Raw genomic sequence first — 22474 nt, 5'->3', positions numbered from 1 at the left:
AAGACACTTCTGATACATACCTTGTGATACTCTCTTTTTCCTGAGTTCCATCTTCTGTCTTCTTTTCTCTTCATATTGGGTTCTCTCTGTACCCATCAATGTTTTAATACCCTCTGATGTTACAACTATTCCTAACTGCTGACTGATCTCTGATGTCTTCCCTGTTAAAAACAAAATACAAAACAGAATTGACAACAAAGAACTACAAATACACCACATAGATGCAAGAAAAGAACCAATAAAGTACACTGCTTACTCCAATAAGAATTCAATTATATCGTATTTCATATTCCTGTAATTGTGGGTAGTTAACTGTTATGGGTGGTCAGCTGGTTAGTTGAAATTCAAACACCACTTAAGGAAGGAGAATTGAATTTAAGATGGCTGTACTACATCATTCATGGATGTTTTCATTTTCTTTTAAATTTTACAAAAGAATTTAAAGCCTATGGTGTGATTCCAATCAGTGATTCTGAGAGAAATAAATTACAAAATATGAAAACTATGTGATTTACCTTCAGTCCTAAGTCTCCTTTCTTGTTGTTTGAGATCATACAGCATCTTATGTCTCTCTTCTTCACTCAATTCATCCCATTTCTCTTCTCCAACCTTCTTTATAAGAGCAGCTTTCAGAATCTTCTCTCGTAGGGTGTCATATTTCTTGTCCAGGGCCTTCAAGATAAGATAGACAAAATACAATTAGGATAGTGCATGAATTACCAATAGCAAAGGCTAGCTCTACACAAACCTAAGAAGCAATAAGATGAATGGATTTGCATGTATGTATCTCATTGATATACAAATAGAGCAAAATATGCAAATGTGCCACCATATAATGGCTCAATTTGTCCTCAAATTGATTAATAATAATGTTTGAGACGTGTTGTATTAAATGATTCCACTGATGTACAAAAACATAGCTGTGCGGGGCACTCACATACATTGGTTTTACAGGGACGTGCCGTTTTGATGACCCCCTTTTTCAGACCCAACTTTCAGTTCTCAGAATGACAAAAGTTCATTCAGAAGCTGCACAGCCCCGCTTGCAAGACCCCCATTACGAGACATCCCCACTCCCAAGCACTACCAAAATTGTCAAGCGGCGTCACCGCATGCGAGAGATGCACGTACTGCATCGCAAATTCCTCCATGACTAGTAGCCGCTCCATGCATGGCTAGTGCATGCACAGCGTACACCGTACCTACAGTGCTGTGATCCTATTCTGTAGACCCCGTTTTTCACAGCACCTGGTATATATTCAGTTCTCAAGACCCTGTACTTTACCCTTATAGACAGTTCCTTAGAACCCCATTTCAGAGTTTTGTGAGACACACCCCCATCAAAATATATTTTGAGTGCCCCCCCCGAGCTGTGCTGGCAACTTTTCCACAATTTTGAACAAAAAAAATGAATAAGCTTTCCCTTTTTTAAAACAACTCTTGCAATGTCTATTTATTATCATGAAATTTTGAACTTTCACTAAGAGAAATACATGATGGAGAAATAACTAAACTATGTGTCTACATACATGTATGTAATGAATATCATATCTTGAAATACTGATATCATAGTCTGACCAGAAAAACAAGGCAATGCAAGAAGATACACAAATAAATAAAATGCAGATTGCTTGAAGGCACTTCATAGTTCAATGTCATTCAATGATTATAAATATCAATACTTGGTTATCATTTTTTGGCACCATCACATATCCTTTCCACTATCACTTGCTTTCCATGGGCCAAATAAAATTGATCGCACAAGTAATGATAATTGAAAGTCTATGGTAAACCATATAATTACAATCAGTCGTTAAGTTTGATTAAATGTTTATACCTTCAATAGACTGTCTTCATCCCCTACACCTTCATACTGTGTAAGTACAATCAAAGCATTGCTTCCCTGCTCATTGTGACGAGACCAGATCTGATCCATTCGCAGACGTGAAAGCTGCTCCTCATTCTAACAAAATAAAACAATAAAAAGTATCATAGATATAGCTACTTTGGAATTGTTCCCCTGTTCCAGATGGAATTCCTGTAGTAGCCATAGCAGCATTAGCATCAGTAGTTCAATAAATCCCAATATACCCCATTCTTGGAGTAGTCACACATGCATTAATACCCCCTCTACTCTGCCCAATCAACCCTCCCACTCTCCACCTTCTCTTGCTTTTGAAATAAATCAAACAATAAATAATCAACATTGGCTATACAGTGAATCGAATGCATATTAAGAAGTGAATACAGTTGCCATGATGACTTCACCTCGAAAAATGATTGGAGTGAAATAATTGTATATTTTGAAGAAATTTTTTCCTTTTCTTTACACTGCCTTGAGCATCTTTTTATGATGGATACCAGCTCATTGCATATGTCCATATTATCATTATTAAACTAACCATAGTGAATATAGTTGCCATGATGACTTCACTTTCTTTCTCTTGTTCTTCCTGTAGGTCAGCTAGGAGTGTAGTCGTCACCTGTTCTTGTTCTACTTCTTGACCTTCTTTCAACTGTTCTTGCAACGTCCGATGACGAAGGATACTCTTGATGGCTCCAGCTTCTTCAAGGATGTCACGGTTCTCTTCTCTCTCTTCTACAAACATAAGATTAGATTAAATATATGATGTATCTCTGGGTTCTTACTGAGGTGTATCAATCACATTTAAATTTTCTTCTAGGACTGACCTTTCATAACACCAGAGCAATGTAGATAAACAGCCTTGCATAGGTATCATGGCCAGGTTTCAAACCTGAACTGTCATAGGTCAGACACTTCAGCTCCTTCAGCCATAGTGCCTTTGCTGTGGTAACCTGATTACCAGACTCAATAAATGCAATACATCATAATTAGATAAAATACTGTGACCAAACTAGTTTGAGCCATGAAGTTCTAATACAGAAGCTGAAAATATGATCATTATCAATATATTAGAAAAAAATTAAAAAGTCTAAATATAATATGTATGAGCAATGTACACTTATTTGTGGCTTCTCCAATATGCTGAAAAAAATCTGGAAATTTAAATCCCCTCTATGCTTTAACAATCTTTAAAAATTTTCTCCTGTCATACTTTTGAAATACAAATCATGTGCCCTAATCCAATTTATAACCCCCTCTAATGATAATTTGTATACCTTTCTTTTCCAAGTTCAGACCCTCAGCTTTGGAGCGCAGATACAAGAGGCGCTGTTGACGGCCCTCTTTGCCCATCTTCCTGGCAGCATCTCTTACATCTTCACTCCCTTCATCCATCACTATGGTAACTAGAAGTTCCACCTCTGCTCTATGTTTGCGATCCATCTCACGAAGGACAGCATCTCGCCAAGCCTCCAAATCACCTGGTACACCACAGAATGAAAGGAAAGATACAATCATTCAATTATTTGCATGAGGATGGTATTGTCTATAAACTGTGAATGGATAAATATCAAAAGCTATACATTAGAGATATATTTTCCAAAACTTTGCTGATTGGAAACATTAATTCTGTCATTTTCTCCATGTAAAAAAAAAAATCACAATCAAATATGCATCTATTTAAATGCATGTTTTGAAACGAGGTTCAATTGCGGTATCCTTTGGCTAGGAGACTTATAATATGACCTATAGAGGGTGACAATTCAGCAAGCAAGCTTGCTTCATCGGTACTAAGGACACAGCCGTGAACAATATGCATCGTGATAATTTTTTTAATGCGATTATTTTTTTTAGAGTTGCAGATTAGAATTATGATGCTGCTTGAAATAAAAATTGCTTTTGCTGTTTGATTGGCAAGTGATTAGGTCTGTTTGACATGTCTAATGTTTGTATGTTGTGGAGTGTTATGGCCCAGTGGATTAGTCTTCGGACTTTGAAACAGAGGTTCGTGGATTCGAATCCCAGCCATGGCGTAATTTCCTTCAGCAAGAAATTTATCCACATTGTGCCGCACTCGACCCAGGTGAGGTGAATGGGTACCCGGTAGGATTTACTCCTTGAACGCTTTAGCGCCTATTAATATGGCGGCTCAGCTACAGCCGGGGTAATAATATGATACCAAATATCAAAGCGCAGTTGAGTATATGCACATAAAAACTGCACTATATAAATGGACATATTATTATAACATCTAGCCTTAGTTTTCCAAAAGACGTCTTGTAGATTGCCCAGGTGGGTTGATTGATCCCATGTACTTTAAATTGCAGTAATCCCCCGTCTCTACCTGGCGCTCAGCCCCATGCCAGGCCAGCAGCGCTTCCATTTTGCCTCCCCTGTTGTCTGCCCCACAAAGAGAGGTCGAGCTAAATGTCACAAAACAATACTGAATAACGCCACTGAAGAGCTAGAATATGAGCAGAAAATGCAATTTTGTTACCTGAAATATCAATTAAAACCAGCCAAGAATGGGGAAGTAAATGATTGTGGAGTGTGCAGTGCAAATTTAAGAACCCGCAAATATGTTTTTAAGCTGCCCATCACGAAAAATCAATCGTGCTAAAAACAACAGCGTTTATAGTAAAACATACAATACATGAATGTACATGAAATGACATCATCCAATAGAAACTGAAGCACTATATATATCACGGCCTCAAACAGCAAACTTTTTAATTTCTTGAAGTTCTATTTGTTTCTTTGTTCATTTAATGGACAGTTCTCATTCTCTCTCTTGTCTTCCATTCCCTCTGTCTTCTTAAAGTGCCTTGATCATTTCTACCACAATGGACATGGTAACATAAAATATTATGTACCAAATGTTATTATTATCATACATTTATATTCACAAAACAATGTGACAGAATATGCTAGTATTCAAAACTAAGGGTCAAAGTTGGTAAAAAAAAAATTGATGACAAACAAATTGAAGAAATTTTTAAAGAAAAGTAAATTAGCAGCAAACCTTTTGGTGGTAAGCTAGGATCATCAAAGTCATTGTCTATAACTTGGCCTGATTTCTTCTTCCTTGCTGCAATTCTTTCTCTGGCTAGCTTCAGTTGACGTTCACGTTCTGCCTTCAGTCTATGGGGTACAAGTCACCAGTGAAAATATCAATATCTGAGCTTTCCACTTGACCCAAGTGCGGTAAATGCATTACAGGACTGGTATATATTTCTTCCTTTTAAGCTTGTGCAATGGAATAAATGCTTGATAAATTGCATGAGGGTCATTCCATGTCAAATCACCCAATGGGTTTAACCCGACCATTTTTGATTTTGATCAAAATTGGTATACTTGTTTAGTGTGATCCCACAGTACCAAATTTCAAATTTTAGGTCAATCGGGCCAGGGGTTCGCGAGATACGGACCGTCGAATTTCGAAATTTCAAAAACCACTGGGCCAATCTTCACAAAATGGGTATCATTGGAAAGGGAATTGAATAAGGATTCTAATTCTGCCATCACTTTTAAGATTGGAACATATTGAGGTGTTTTGCCACTTTGACCTAAGTTTTGACCTTGAAACTGACCTTGTGGATCACGTGACCTTGACATTATTTTTCGTGAAATGTAAGCTCCGTCATGTTCTTTATAATATATAAAAATTTTAGAGACGCAATATTTTTTGTTTTGGAGCAAATAAGATTGAAAGTATGCATACCACCAGAAAAATCCATAATGAACAGTGTAACATGTAGGCCCTATACAGTTAATATGTACATGTAATGTGTACCAAATGCATGCAAAATGCACTGCATATAACTTCCATCTTGCATCTCCCGCAACCTTTCTTTGTTTTAGTATTAAATACAGTATATCCATTCATTCTCTGTGTTAGCATTACTTGGAAAATTACAGGGCTAAATGGTCAACATGATTATGCCTATTATTAAACATTCCTTGTCAGAATTGCAGAAGTATGGGAAAGGTGGCCAACACTTGAATAGTTGACCTGCAACAATAGGAAATTAATTTAAAGCTCAAGTCCACCCCAACAAAAACTTGATATTAATAAAAAGAGAAAAATTCAACAAGCATAACACTGAAAATTTCATCAAAATCGGATGTAAAATAAGAAAGTTATGGCATTTTAAAGTTTCGCTTCATTTCACAAAACAGTTATATGCACATCTCGGTCGGTATGCAAATGATGACATCACTCACTGACTATTTCTTTTGTATTTTGTTAAATGAAATATGAAATATTTTTATTTTCTAGTCATTATCATGTGAAATGAAGTTTCATTCCTATCTGAACACATTGAATTCCATTAATTTAACATTTTGTGCAAGGAGATCCTAATCGTCAAATTCGAAAAATTTGAAATATTGTATAATTCAAACAATAAAAAACAAAAGAAATAGTGAGTGAGTGACATCATTGACTCTCTCATTTGGATGTAACTGGCTCGTTCATATAACTATTTTTTTTTAAATAAGCGAAACTTTGAAATGTCATAAAAAATTCTTATTTTACATTCGATTTAGATGAAATTTTCAGCATTGTGCACGTCTGATTTTTCGCTATTTATTCAAATCAACATTTTTTTGAGGTGGACCTTTAAATAGTACAGAACAGGTAATGCATTAATTTCTCATGGACTATTAGTATGTGTTGTAGAAGTCAGATGATGAATGTTGGGACATTGTTTACTGTAGTTCTTGTACTAATGAGCTAAACAAGTCAAAGTAGTGCAAAATCACTGATATGCTCAAGATGTGCAATGCACACCTACATGTAAATACATGTATATGCATACATACGTACTATACATATTTTAATACAGTTCATTATGAATATCTGGTGGTATGCATACTTCCAATCTTTTTTGCTCCTTAACAAAGAATATTGCATCTCTTAAACTTTTATATATCGTAAAGAACATGTTGGGGCTTACATTTCACGAAAAATAATATCAAGGTCACGTGATCCACAAGGTCAGTTTCAAGGATAAAACTAAAGTCAAAGTGTCAAAACACCTCAATATGTTCCAATCTTAAGAGTGATGGCATAATTAGAATCCTTATTCAATTCCCTTTCCAATGATACCCATTTTGTGAAGATTAGCCCAGTGGTTTTTGAGATACAAGGGTTCAAAGGTAGCCGGCCACGCCCATTTTTACCGAAAATCTCGAAATTCGACGGTCCGTATCTCGCGAACCCCTGGCCCGATTGACCTAAAATTTGAAATTTGGTACTGTGGGATCACACTAAACAAGTATACCAATTTTGATCAAAATAAAAAATGGTCGGGTTAAAATTTTTATTTTTTTTGGGTGATTTGACATGGAATGACCCATGAGCATTATTCTCATTTATTATCTCAAAGATCGATATGACAGTCTCATATCAATATGTGAAGTTCAATAGTAAATATCAAATACAATTCAGTACAAAACTACCATTTATTTTGAGGATTTGTGATGTCTGTGAATTCTCCAAAGATACAGCTTAAGAGCAAGCAATATGGCTTATGATATTCTTTAACCAGAAAATCATATGCCAGACAAGAATATTATAGAAATAAAAGTCCTGGGGTGGTATTCTGTAACTCTGTCATAACTTTTGTCATAAATTTTGTCATTTCTCCCTGTGATGTGACACAAATGATTGTCACAAATTGGTATTCTGAACATTGTCTTTTCCCTGTCATATCTCTCAAAGTTCCCACCCAACTTTTCGGAAGCAAACCTATCAAAATCATCCTTAGTTCCCAGTTGGAGCCCTTCTAGCCAATTGGAAAGCCCCGTGGCAAGTAGGGCGTATCCCCAAAACAGTTGCTGGCATCGCGCAACTACGCGTATATTGATGCGCTTAATTACAAAGAGAGACAGGGAGCTGTGAAGAATTTTAGAGGAGAAGTATGAAAGTAAGGAAAACAGAGAAAAAAAGGAGGAATAAATATGTAGGCCCTTACTAATTGTAGCATGAAAAAATAATTTTGAAAATTGTCATGGAAGATGAGTGAAACTAATACCACAATCTAATCTAAATAATATAATTGTTTGCTTGACATTCATTCGGCAGGATATCGGGATATTTGGTACTATAAGATAGGACAAAATTTATGACTGCTACCCCCCTGTCATAACTTTTGTCATATCTTTTGCTTGTATAAAAGGATTACGCGCATTTAAAGCCGCGTATTTTTGCTGCGCGCTTAAGAGAAGAGACAAAATTTATGACAATTTTTGTGACAAAAGTTATGACATCCACCAGAATACCGATTTTGTCATATCTCTGAGATAAGATAAAATATGGAGAAAAGACAATGTTCAGAATACCGCCCCAGGATCTTACTTTTCTTCCATATTTGCTTTGTTTCTTTCAGCCAGACCAAGTAAGATAGCTGCTTCATCAAAGTTAGATTCTTTAGCAGCTCTCCGTTTTTCTCTTCTTAGTCTTAACAGTAGTTCCTGACGTTCCCTCTCATTCAGGTATTGGTTCTGTTGTTGCCGTAGTAACATCATAATAGCATTCAATTCCTCATCATGTCTACTCTGTAGGTCTTTCAGGATGTTGCCTCGTTTTCCTTCTTCTTCTTGCATTTCTGTTTAGAAATATTTCAAAAATGATAAGCCCCAGAAAATAACTTCCTACATGTATAATATATTCATGCTTGCACTAAACATTTAACCTGCCACACATAAAAGATACAGAAACTGATTGCTTTGATGATATGAAATCTGAGCACTATAAAATGTATATTTTTTAATTTTTCAATGTACTTTCTAAACACTAGTAAGATATGTAAAACTGAAGTTTAATGTCAGTTTTCACTTGAAGCAAGGAGGTTTCAAATGAGATTGAGTAACAGCAAATAAAATCCCTTTGAACAAGGCTAAAAACCACCAGCATAAAGTATGTCAGGCATGCACTTTGCTCAACATCTCTTGCAATTGAGTAGACAAATGATTCCTGCATGACTCTGCAGCTATAGGTCATATATAAAGGGAAATATGCTTTTGTGATAATTTTCGCCGCATCTGGTCTGGTTATTTGTGTAGTACACAATTCAGAGGCATGCGAAAATAAACTATGCAATATGTTCTGAAATATGACTCAAATTTCCTCGACTGGGCACGTGCGGGCACTCATCTGGCATATACAATAATGAAAAGCAATATTCCATCGACCACATTTGAAATTTTCATTTGTCGCAAATGATCGGAAAAGTGTTAATATCTGGTTTCAGAAAAGGTCAAATTCTTACTTTTTCCACTAATTAAAGGTAAATTGATATAATCTGGTGTCTTGTCATGCGTACAAATTTCTGTTTGTTTATTAATATAAAAGATGGAAAATTGATCCAAATGGATATTCGTAAAATTTCACTCCTCAGATTTCTTCACTGAAACCGGCGGCTTCGAAGGTGGACATCAAAAAGGTCTTAACTGCCATTCTTTCTTTTGTGCTCTTTAGAAATGAAGAGTTGCTTGAATAAATTTGTTGTCTGTTGGAACTCCAGTCATTGAAACTTCTTGCTTGAAGCAATGAGAAGGTGGGGTTACATAATGACATTAAAAACATAATGAAAATGGCCAAAAAATAAGACTCACTATAATCTAAAATGATTAGAAGGATGGTTATCTGTAGAGACCTCAGTTTCAACTTTTTAAATGGGATCAGAATGTGATTCATAATTTGTTTACTTTAAGAGACAAATCATATTATCAATAAAACCACAGTATGTATGGAGGCTCCAATGCTTGTACTACTTCAAGCTACATTAACATATTCACTATCCAGAATATCGCTTAGCAAACCTGAAATCATTCTTGCTATGTGTACATGAGCAATAATAATCTAACCTGTATCACTCTCTGTATCAGAGTCTAGTCCCATGGCTTTACGCTTCTCTCTTTCCATCAACCTCTGCTGAAGTCTTTTCTGAAATTCTTCACGATTCTTTCCCATCAACTGCTGCAGGGCTTCCTTATCCTATAAAAGATTATTTCATAAAATATGTCATTAAGTGCTCAAGATTTAAAGAATGATCGGTGATTTGTTAGGAATGTAAAATACAATAGGACTGTGACATGGTTTATGACTGAATCACTTGAAATTTAAAAAGAGAAGCACTTTTAATTTGCATACTGGTAAAACAGAATAAGAAAATAACATTAAAATGGAGAGAACCATTTAATCTCTCCACACTTTCAAATTTTGATGATGACTATAATAGTTACAACATTTAATATTGCTTGATATAAATTGAACCTTCTCCTGGTAAGGTAATTGGTAAATAGCATGACTAACCATACTACCCTCACCCTCCCAAAGAGCATAACCGTTTTTGTAAATAAAATCCAAGAAGGGCTACCTTAATACTATCTCCAAGAAGCTTGGCTGCCTGATCAAACTTTCCTTCTTGTCTTAGACGTCTCTCTTCTAGCTTGAGTTTGATAAGAAGTCTTTGCCTGTCTCCTTCAGACATCTTCTTCCATTCAGCTTCTCCATATTGCTTTAATAGAGCATCCATCAACAGCTTGTCCCTGTTGAAACAAAAGACATATAGAGATGATGATAATGATGATAAGAATCAATAGACAATTAAAAATAGTAAGTAGAAAACTCAAACAAATGCTTAAGCTCTCTTAACATTTTGTAAATAAGTAAGATCCTTTATCCTTAGTGTTCAGAAAGAGCACTGATCTCTGCTATTAATAGTCTGCTTAGGAAGTTGAGGAAATGCTGCCAGAGACCTACCTTGTGTTAGTTAATCAATATCAGTTATCTGCATAAAGAACTTGAGCCTATAGCAACTGGTATTTAAAACGGACCAAATATGGAAAAAATATACATGTACAATTTGAATGACAGAAAAAAAGAGTAAGAAATGGCTTTTCATGGACCAAGACTAAAAAAAAATTAAAAGGGAAATTCAAGACTGTTTTCCAGATTCATGCAAGCCCTCACTGAAGTCCAATAAAAAAATATTGCAAAATTACGGTTATGGCAAAGTAGACTGAAACATGGGAGGAGTAAGGTTTTCCCCATACTTTACTCAATCTACATCATCATTGTCTTTTAATCAGCAAGATCAATCATTAAATCTGTTATCAAATATGCCCTCTGGATGATACAAGAATCACTTTCCTCCTCTTTAAAAAAAAAAAATCTTTAAGTCTCAGAATCTTTATCAGAACCATAGACAAACCAGACATATTATCCTCCCTCTTTCTCTCTCTAAAAAAAAGTTTGCTGAATTACCTGAGGACATCATACTTGGCTTCCAGGGCTGCTACTATTTCAAGTTCTTCAAAAGAGAGTTCAAAGGTTCCAAGGATCACAGCTGATATACCATCCAAAAACTCTTCATTCAATGCACCGTATTCACGACGCCAGATTGACATTAGATCTTTGGAGTCCTTTAGGGGTTATCAAAGTGAAATGTCAGTTATAGATCTAATATAAATGTTCAACAGATTATTACACAAGCAACATTTTCATCCAAAATCAGTTTTCATTGCTGCTGAAATAATAATTCTTTGACATTATTGATGGTCAATAATTCAGAAGTTTAAAAAAAAATCCTTTCAAGTATAGATACAGAAAGGGTGGATTAAAAAACTTGAAAATACCATCAAATTCTTTGGGGCAATTCCACAGGTTGGGACAAATCTGTAACGTGAGTAACCGACACATTCCAAAGATTTGCCAGGAGCATAATAGAATTTCCCAAGTTTTGTTTTTATACAAAGGATAGTCAGACTGTGTACTTTGTTGTGATACGGAGATGTTTAGTTCCTATCAATAATAATGGAGTTACAGCTCCAAGTATGAGTCAAGGTGTCTCCAAATGTAACGTGAGTAACTGTGGAATAGCCCTTTGAGAGGAGCTTTGCAACAAAAATATTGAAATTTGAAAAATAGAAAATTAAACTAAAAAATAGCAGCTGCTGTGTAGAAATTCCTGCTGTGCCACTTGGGTCTATAATTAAACAATCATCAATTGAAATTACAGGAAGAAGTCCAAGTATTTAATAATATGTACAGAGCCCTTCCCCTTCACTCTTTGATCTAATATCATACATCCCTAGCTAGTTGGTTACCTTATGTTGCATTTCAAGCAGGATTCTCTCTAGCTCTCTAGAGTGATGCTGCTGAAGATCAGCCATAACATGTGCAGAGACTTGGGTCAATGTCAAGTTGTGACCTCCTCGGATGTCAAGTTGTCTGAAAAAAACAACAACAATAAACAAACAATTTTTGTCATCTTGGTCTTTACCGGTACTAGGAATTGAAAATCAACAAAGCTAAGTTTTTTTTAAAATTGTATATAAAAAGTCATAAGATATTTCCTTTTTACTTTTTTCTTTCAAAATAAAATTTAAATTGTAAACTGAGTGTTTCATCAACATTGACAGATCTGATTCTATGTTTAACTGATGGATAAAACGTGACTTGTTGGGTAACAAGTCATTTCATCAAAATTCAAATTGTAAACTGAGTGTTTCATCAACATTATTTGTCTCACAAATTGACAGATCTAATTCTATGTTTAACTGATGGATAAAACGTGACTTGTTGGGTAACAAGTCATTTCATCAAAATTCAAATTGTAAACTGAGTGTTTCATCAACATTATTTGTCTCACAAATTGACAGATCTGATTCTATGTTTAACTGATGGATAAAACATGACTTGTTGGGTAACAAGTCATTTCATCAAAATTCAAATTGTAAACTGAGTGTTTCATCAACATTATTTGTCTCACAAATTGACAGATCTAATTCTATGTTTAACTGATGGATAAAACATGACTTGTTGGGTAACAAGTCATTTCATCAAAATTCAAATTGTAAACTGAGTGTTTCATCAACATTATTTGTCTCACAAATTGACAGATCTAATTCTATGTTTAACTGATGGATAAAACGTGACTTGTTGGGTAACAAGTCATTTCATCAAAATTCAAATTGTAAACTGAGTGTTTCATCAACATTATTTGTCTAACAAATTGACAGATCTAATTCTATGTTTAACTGATGGATAAAACGTGACTTGTTGGGTAACAAGTCATTTCATCAAAGGCTCTACTGTGTTTGCTCATCACCAGCAAGAAATAATTTTCTTTTAATTGGATACTAAATCAATTAAATTCAGAGTAATTTGAAATATCCTAATGTACATGTAACTGCACGTAATCAATAAAGAAACAACTTTTATTATGAATTAACCCTACGTTCTATTTCAATTATATTTTCTATATAATCAACATCCATCATCATGATCTTCTTTGTTTTATCATTCCCAATTTTAGCCTCATTTCCCAAACACAGAGATGCCAATCTTACCTCACAAAAAAACCTTATATCTTTTCAAGGCTATGAGACTTATTTTCCCAAGGCTACATTGTTTCTTCGTTAGGAAATTTCATGTTTGAACAATTGAAACCCAAGTTTGGAGTTCCTAACAATTCTCACCAACCCATCCCTATATCAGCAATCCTATGCAGGAATGGTAATCCTTATACGCTAGGCTGAATATATTTATATTTAAATAAATAGAGTAAAATTCACAGAGCAAAATGCTGAAAATTTTCTCAAAATGGGATGACAAATAATGAAGTTATTGAATTTTAAAGTTAGCAATATTTTTTGAAAATGAATGCACCTCGTCATGAATGTCCATTAGGTGGGCTGATGTCACATCCCCACTTCCATTTTCTTATGTTATTATATGAAATCATAATTGTGTCATTTTTCATACATGTGTAAATGATGTGTCTCCATTATTAAGAAATAAGTTGCAGCAATAAATAACTGATGCACTTAATCAGTAGTCAATCCAATTGTTTTAGTCCTTGGCAGAAATTAGTGCCAATACAACATTACTTTTGGGAACATTACATGTTTTCTCTGTTTAGTAAAATACCCCACCAGCTTATAACAGAGGAACCCCATTGCCTTGCGTTTTACGTCAATTGGAGCACAAGTGGAGTATTTACCACCCCATTTTCATTTTTGGGGTGAGTTTTCATTTCTCTTGTTTAAACTGACGAGGAGCGGACTGACAGCTGATAAGAGCTGATAACACACAGCAACCACCAATATAATAAAATCATGTTGATTGGCAGCTATGCCAATCTTCAATTTAGAAGGCATCCATCATTAAAATGATCATCACCTTATAGCAGTTTATGGCTCCTCCTTCAAATCATCATAAATCGTCACCATCACTACTGTCACTATTACTGATGTCATCATCAACATCATTACCACTACCATCATCATTACTGCAGTCACCATTATTTCCATTCTTATCATATCAAAGAAGAATAACACAGAATTACTTACTTGTTAGCATGATACAGCCATGTTCCTTCCAGCAGCATCTTAACATGTGCATTCTGTTTGCTCCTAATGTACTCAAGAGGACTTTGTCTCCAATTTGAGCAAAGTGTTCTTAGTTCATTGATACGTTGTTCCTTGTCTTCTCTTGAAGGTCTTCTATTAGCTGCAGCTCTCCATGCAGTACTTTCCTTGCCTTGTAGCATGTAACTCATCATCTGAACAACATCCAATGCATCAATGTATTATGAATTAATTTTCTATTATATGCACTACTTAAGTATGGACAGATATTCATTAACAAATGAATAAAAAAAGTTCATGAATATAATTTCAAATATTAAATGAGTCCTCAGGTATAGAACAAAACCTGTGGATGTATTGTATATTACTATTACTATTATTATTATTTTTTTTTACAGCAGTTAAGAAGTGAAAATGTCTCATCAACATTAGTCATTTAAAAATTTATCAGATCTGACAACTTTTCTTGATTTTCATTGCTTGAGAAAAATAGTATCTGAACTATGGTGGTTTATATTTTATTTATCTACTATTCAGATAGTCTAATAACACATTGGCTATACCCATTTGGTGTAATGCTCAGCTTTGTCTACTTATTATTTTTCTACTTTGTCAAACAAAGATTTAGTTCCTAAAGAGTTCATCCAACTATAGAGATTTAAGTCATGTTAGACATATTAGAAAACAAGGGGAACGCCTTTGGCAGTCTCACCCTGCATTACGCGATTTGATGTAGCAGCAGTGCTGACTTTGAAAACAGCAATTGAATAATTATTCACAAAAGAAAACATTCATATGATAATAAAATACTATGTCCATTGACCATGATCACATGACTTGAGACGTGTGCACAACAATCATTCATACTTAATTACCCAGCCCCATGTCTATGTTTCATTAACTAGATCCATAAAATGTCAAAGTTATGATGCCAATTCAACAAATACCCGTAACATGGCCAAACCTCATTGACCTTATATGACATTTGACCTTGGTCATGTGACCTGTAATGTGCATAGGATATTCAGGGATACATGGTTGCTCTTATGTCCAAGTTTCATGAACTAGATCCATAAACTTTTAAAGTTATGACAATCCACAAATACCCCCAACATTACCAAAGTTTGTTGAACCTAAATGACATTTGACTTTGGTCATGTGACCTGAAACTTGCAGAGGATTTTTTAGGGATAGTTTATTGCTCTTATGTCATATGTCAAAGTTTTATGAACTAGATCCATAAAATTTCAAAGTTATTATGACAATTCCACTAATACCCTCAACACGGCCAAAGTACATTGACCCTAAATGACCTCTGACCTTGGTCATGTGGCCTGAATCTAAGGCATGATGTTCAGTAATACTTGATTACCCTTATGTCCAAGTTTAATTAACTAGGATCATACACTTTTAAGTTATGACATTTCAAAAACTTAACCTTGTTTGAGATTTCAATGTTGATGAAGCTGCCATCGGAAAAGCGGCGCATATAGTCTTGCTCTGCTATGCAGGCGAGAAAAAAATGAATAAAACTTTACTGGAAATCAAAGAAAATGTTCAATGGGCAATGGCAATCAGAACAAATAATTAGTAGACAAACTAGTAGTAGGTCAACTTTTTAGACTAGGACAGACATAAGCAATTGAGCACTATATGGTAACTGTCAGAACAAATGCTACCAAAGTGCTGTTGTACATGTATATACTCACCATCCTCTCATGCATTTGTTTTCTAAGTACAGCCCTCATGATCTCAACCTGAAGATCCACAATACCACGGTTTCTGCCTTCCATTGGAAAGTGTTCCCCTGAAGGCTTGTCTGGACGCTTGGACGCACCATCTTGGTGTAATCGATGCAACCCAAGCAGTTCATGAAGATCACGATCATAGTCGTAGCTGGGCATTTGGAATATGAAGACGAGAAGGAATGAGAATTAAAAATGATTTTATGTCTCTGAAGTTGATTAGATTAGGTTACTTTAATAATAATTCAGAGGTTAAGGGTTAGTTTTCTTCAATTTCATTTTGGCTGATTTCAAAACTTTGTTTAATAAAAGGCAATGTTATACATACATCTACATCCTCCAATGTAATCCAGATGAAAATGCCTATGGATGCTGAATACACAGGGCCTGATGGACATAAACATGGCACTTTGATATTTGTAAAATAAAATATACAGTTCTCATGATTCAAGGGGATTAGGTTGGCCTCTTGTGAACCCTTTCATTTTTTTCTTTCTCTGTTTCTCTCATGCAATGTTTCCTGCATTCTTTCAGTTTCACATCCCTCACTATATTTACTCTTTCTCAACATCACTGTAAGTTGCTTACTGGAACCAAGCAATAACTGTACACAGTCTATGGGAGTCACTGAATATAATAGCAATGAGGTAACCATGGTCTCTCTCCCTCTGTTCTGTCATTATATTTTCCTCAAAATAATTGTCTTTGTACATAACAGGGGCCAAGACACAAGGATTGGTTAATGATCATTTAGTTCAGGGCCGCACCTTACAAAGAGTTGCGATTGATCCGATCAACCACAACTATGATCGGCCATCAACGCTTAAAATGTATGTTTGTTCAAACTATTTTCTAGATATGATGTATAATCATACATTCATCATTCTCTTCAAAATTCATTGTGATTCTCTTTGTTTACTAAGGAGATTGTGTAAATTTCCTGTAAAAAAAAATCATGGTATGGAAGAGATTGATTGGATCAAATGTAACTCTTTGTAAGACAGGGCCCCACTTGTCTGCTTGAAGGCACATTATAATCAGCCCTACAATCATGCTTTGTGTTCATTGGGTCAGGAATAATGTGATCTAACAACAAAGTTTGACAATGAATGTGATTCTCACCAGGATGATTTAAGATCTTGAGTTCTCTCTGAGATTCCCATGGCCATTGCTGAATACTCTAGTTGAGATGGTTCCCATGCTGCTATCAATTGCTGAGTTACATAATGGACATATTCCGTCACCATCTCAGCAGCAAACAATGGACGACCTTGACTACCCTTCAGTAAGGAGAGGACAAATTCTCTCTCAGATACATGACGCTTGTGAAGGTCAATCAAAAGTTGACCTGCAGTGGCTCTTCCTACAATGATTGTGAATGAGATATTGCATGCAGTAGAGAATTTATCAATCAATCAAAAATAATACAGAGGGATCATTACCATGGTCACATGATCAAAAAGAATTTTTCATCTGTTATCCTTTACTCAGTCTTCATCATCTTTCCTACTTGGAGTGTGTACACATTTACTGTTGGAGTCTATTTAAATAATATGACATCATCATCTACCAAACAAGTAAATAAATAAACAACATTTAGACAATTAATGAATAAATATCAAATCAAATGAAAAATTAATAATAAAATTGATTGATCAATCAATCATGCAATTTCAACTTCCTACAAATTAAACAAAGTTAGAAATGAATATACAAATTCATGAAAAGGAAAAGCATGTTACAAATTAAACTTAAAGAAAATAGTAGTTAAGAAAAATTATAATTATGAAAAGCTTATCATTATTTTGTCTGAACACTGATCATAAAATGCAATATTATGTTTTAATTGCAGCATGATTCTTGTTTTGTCCCCTTTGTGTCTATCAATTTGTAAAATATGGATGCATTAAAACTAACTGCTTGTATTTGTCAAAGTAGGGTAGTATTGACCTCAGATTAGAATGTCACCTGTTTTAAGAGCATATATGAGATAAATCTACTCACCTTGAATCTTCTGCATGTGTTCCTCTGAAAAGACTTGATAAATCTCATCTGATGTCTTCCCATCTAATTTCATCTTCTTCTCTTTGTCTTGTAATTCTTTGAGGTATTTCAGATGGGCCAATCTTTCATACCCCATCATGGATATCAGAGTACTATTATAAAGTTGGTAGGAGACAGACAGCTGTGTGATCTTCTCAAAGTCACCTTAAAGTCAAAGGATTCAAAGGTCAATACAGTCATGTTTCAATATACCATAATGACAAATATTGTGACATTTCATATTACTTCATACTGTAGCTCGACATTACTTATCACTTCATTCAGAAAACAGTGATGAATGTTGTGTAATCAAGCCTACTGGTTGGGCAGCAGTGCATAAAACCATGTTTGAAGTCATTTCATACAGGGAAAAATTGTGGCTTCCAACAGAAAAATTATACAGTAACATGCTTAATGAATTATGAACATATTAGGTAAGTGAATTACAAAGGGAAGAGGTTCAATGCTACATCTCCTAGCCATTTTTGTATAAAAAAAGAGGGTGTGTTCAGATTCCACCGTGGTCTTGCGTCCTTTGGAAGGGGGTAATCCACACTTTTGCCACTCTCGACCTAGATGCTAAATGTGCATCCGGTAGGATGTGAAAGTCATTGTAGCTTGTCCAGTACTGTTTGCGCCTCAACAGCAACTGACTGGGGTTAAGTTGACAGGAATACTTCCCAAGGAATGGAGGATGTACATACATTATGTGCAGGAATGACTGATTGAGTCCAATGACCAGGGTAATAATATATCTGTAAAGCGCTTAGACACATCGTGCAAATGTATTAAGTGCTACATAAAAGCAGGTTATTATTATCAATATCCAATTGCATTAGGACACTACTTGTAGAGCAACACACATATTGTAAATTAATACAAATCAAGGCCTATACTCTTAAAAAGAAAAGACTCAATCTAAAGAAGAAAACAATAAGAAATACTTACCCTTGACTCTGTATTCAGTCTCTTTGGTCTTTACTCTCAAGACTTGTTCTTCATGCTCACTCTCCCTCATTGATGACCAAATGCTCTCACCTAAATGTAGAAAAAATATGAGAATATCATGATTATAATGTACAAAGGTCTGTAACCCAGAAAGAATAAACTAACATTTCAATATGAATACATGCATATAGAAAATCACATCTAAGGATTTTACTATAATTATCAACAAACTAGGTAAACTGTACTTCATGTTATGTAATAATTTACTACTACTACTACTACTACTACTACTACTACTACTACTACTACTACTACTACTACTACTACTACTACTACTACTACTACCACTACTACCACTACTACTACTACTACTACTACTACTACTACTACTTCTACTACAATGAAATGGACTTCACAACACCACTTCATCTTAGATAAGAGAAATATTTTCAAAAAAAAAAAAATGATTTACTATATTGAAATGACAATTCATCTAAAATTGTGTGTTTTCATTCAAGATTCATGTTTTGTACATGAGTACATGTATGTTCGATTTTCATACCACCTACATACCCAGGTAGCAATCCTTAACAGAACCAGAACAAAAGAAATGGTGAATCCATTGGATTGATCACTCTATTGTTCTGGCCCTGAGTGTAGAGTCGAGTGTAGTTACACTCAAGATTGTTGACTGCTACTCTAGCATCTCTCAGATTTGGTTTAATAAAAATACTTCATTGTTGTTCGATTCTACTTACCGACATGTTTCTGAGTGGCTTCCCATAGGAGTTTCTCTCTCAGAATATCATATTTCTCATCCATAGCTTCCATAAGATCTTGGACAGAGACTGTATTTCTTTGTGTACCATCTCCTTCAAAGGCATCATATCCATCATCAAATAACAAGGACTCTACTCCTAGCTGCACCCACCTGGTAAATGTACATATCAAAAAGGTGAAATACAATATATATCACAATCAGTAAACACTTCTGCATCTTTTGGGCAAATGTCTATACCTTAATTCTATCATCAATATTTGTGGTGCTATATAGAAAAAAAATCACTCACTTGGCATTTTTTAAAACACAGGTCATTAATATGCACTGAACATTTACCTCAAGTAAAATGATCACATAATTTAGGGTAGGGTTATATACAACTGGGTTTGGCTTCTACAACAACGGTTTCGACTCATGTTTGTAGATCTGATGTGGTCATGGACTTGATTTTCATGGATATGCACGGTGCAGCTATAGCAGCTGGATGAGTTGGTATCGACAGGTTAATTTTTCCGACTCACCATAACCCACGTAATCCCCCTAATTTACCTTCATTTCTGTCATTGTTATTCACTTTATCATCCATTACCTCAATCATGAATTTCGAAATCCAAATCTAGATGAACTTGAGGAATTTTCTTCCATTTCGTGATCGAAGTATTCAATGAGTGTAGAAACTATCAATTAATTGAGTTCTATTGGTCTTCATGATAACTGAAGCACACCACCGTGTTCTTCTTATTCTCTTCTTTAATTTGATATATAATTCCCCATTTTTTGGAACGGCAATATATTTCTACTTAACCGAAATACAAGGAGAAAATCCATCTTATCAGAAAGAATAAAATGCGAAGAGCAATCTAAAACTTGTTTTTTCAAAATGGGTTATAGAATAAACGAGTTATGGAAGTTTGAAAACTCTTGTACTTTCTATGGGATCCTCAAATTGGCAAACATGCTTCAAAATGGCTCATTTTGAGGACAACTCTCCACTTGTTTTGTACAAAAGTTTTCCTCACTTTCTTTCAAATTGCATCTTGCCTCCTTCTGTCATGGGAAAATATAGTTCACAGTTTCACACCACATATGTCAAGGTCAGGAGGAGATAATGTGAAATATGTAAAATAAAGGGGAAAATCTGAAAAATTGTGTACAAACATATGGAGAGTTGTCCACAAAATCAGTCATTTTCATGATGCGAAATCGTTGTAGAAAATTAACAAATTAACATTGAATTTCAAAATACAACATGCCTTTGAAAAATTGATTTAATATCAAATACAATAATTTAATTCTGAAAAGCTTACTACAGGCAAAGCTGCTCTTACGTAATATTACAGCTGTTGTACGGTCTAACCGTCTGGTTTGCGCCTGCGGAGAAACGTTACATAAGAGGGATTATCAGGCGATTCAGGGTTGATAGCGCTTGGGAATGAAATATCTCAGTTTCTCTGAGGATTTTGTTAAGGGGGTATAGGACTGTAGCAAAACCATTTGCTGTGGCGGCGAATTCTGCGAGGGTTTGACGTAATGGAAGCATGTTTGCCAACTTGAGGATCCCTATAGAAAGTACAAGACTTTGTTTGCTTACTATTGAACACGTGCCTATAATTCTTTCTTGCTATACTAATTTTGTCAAATTTTTTATGTTGAATTTCAATGTATATCATGCTGTTTTTTTGTTCAATGTACAGTAACGATGTAAATAACATACAAATAAAAAAACATGTAAAACAAAACTTTTCAAACTTGCTTATTTTATAACCGATTTGGATGAAACTTGTTTTAAATTGTTCCTCTCATTTTACTCTTTCCAATAAGATTGCTTCTCTTCTTGGGTTCTGGGATCCTTTACACCAATGAAACAAACTTTTTAGAGACTTGCCCTCTATTTCTTGAGTTGCATTTAAATGCAACACTTTCTGCATAGGGCCACAGAGCAGAGTTATCATCATACCTGTTCAATTTTCGCTTGGCCTCATTCCTGAATTTGTTGCTGTATTGTTGTTTTTCCTGAGCTTCAATTGCTTTGATGAAATCATCCTAATAACATGAGAACAGATTTTAGGATATGAGCAGTGAATGTAGTTGACTTTTGTTTAACAACTTGTCATTCTGTTGATCAATGTTATGATAGCAACATATATAGTACACAATGCCATCTTGACATACTAGGTGAGATCAATGTGACTATATTGATGTCACCAATCATTAAATATATTCAGACAAAAATTTATGCAGGGAGCTTGGAGTCGCATGTTCTTGTGACCCGTCTTACTAATTCAGTCTGTCATGTGTCTATAGAATGTGTTGCTGTACGAACATGGATAAAAACGTCTATTATGGCATGCAAAAAAAAAATCTGCGTTCTGGTCATAAAGTCAACAGTTAATGAGGATGCCCCCTAAAAGGTTTAGCACTTATTTAGTACATCATTCTTGCACATTCTTGGTGTGCCACAATACTTTTCATTATAATTTTTATACTATTAAATGAAAGTAGCCAATGTCATGTTCAAATGTTAGATGATGATGCTATCAATTACTGTGTCCTAAATTTGGGTCACACTGCTTATTCTTGGAAGTTGGGATTTGAAAACATAAATAATTTTGAATTGAGTGTGTGCCTGAGCAACAGACTCGATGCATCATTCGTCTTCTTGTTCCTGTGTAAGCGCTGATGAAACGCACTGATGGGGTGTGTTTATGTGGA

The 22474-nt window shown here is 34.9% G+C and overlaps 1 protein-coding gene across 6 annotated transcripts in view; it reads right to left on the bottom strand.

Moving 5' to 3' along the window:
* Window positions 1-22474, bottom strand: part of LOC121409999 (trichohyalin-like) — an 80650-nt gene that overhangs the window by 52419 nt on the left and 5757 nt on the right. For all 6 annotated transcript variants that reach the window (XM_041601799.1, XM_041601803.1, XM_041601804.1 and 3 more), the window contains exons 5-22: window positions 21720-21805; window positions 19740-19912; window positions 18982-19071; window positions 17995-18198; window positions 17113-17353; window positions 15955-16141; window positions 14228-14439; window positions 11981-12104; window positions 11139-11296; window positions 10249-10420; window positions 9737-9866; window positions 8226-8475; window positions 4887-5005; window positions 3142-3345; window positions 2403-2599; window positions 1838-1963; window positions 516-672; window positions 21-161 (exon numbers count right to left, since the gene is read on the bottom strand). In XM_041601799.1, coding sequence (XP_041457733.1) covers window positions 21-161; window positions 516-672; window positions 1838-1963; window positions 2403-2599; window positions 3142-3345; window positions 4887-5005; window positions 8226-8475; window positions 9737-9866; window positions 10249-10420; window positions 11139-11296; window positions 11981-12104; window positions 14228-14439; window positions 15955-16141; window positions 17113-17353; window positions 17995-18198; window positions 18982-19071; window positions 19740-19912; window positions 21720-21805 — 2971 coding nt within the window. The remainder of the gene's footprint in view (window positions 1-20; window positions 162-515; window positions 673-1837; window positions 1964-2402; window positions 2600-3141; window positions 3346-4886; window positions 5006-8225; window positions 8476-9736; window positions 9867-10248; window positions 10421-11138; window positions 11297-11980; window positions 12105-14227; window positions 14440-15954; window positions 16142-17112; window positions 17354-17994; window positions 18199-18981; window positions 19072-19739; window positions 19913-21719; window positions 21806-22474) is intronic.

The sequence above is a fragment of the Lytechinus variegatus genome, chromosome 3, assembly GCF_018143015.1.
Source record: "Lytechinus variegatus isolate NC3 chromosome 3, Lvar_3.0, whole genome shotgun sequence".
Lineage (NCBI taxonomy): Eukaryota > Metazoa > Echinodermata > Echinoidea > Temnopleuroida > Toxopneustidae > Lytechinus > Lytechinus variegatus.
This window is presented reverse-complemented; position numbering and strand designations above follow the sequence as displayed.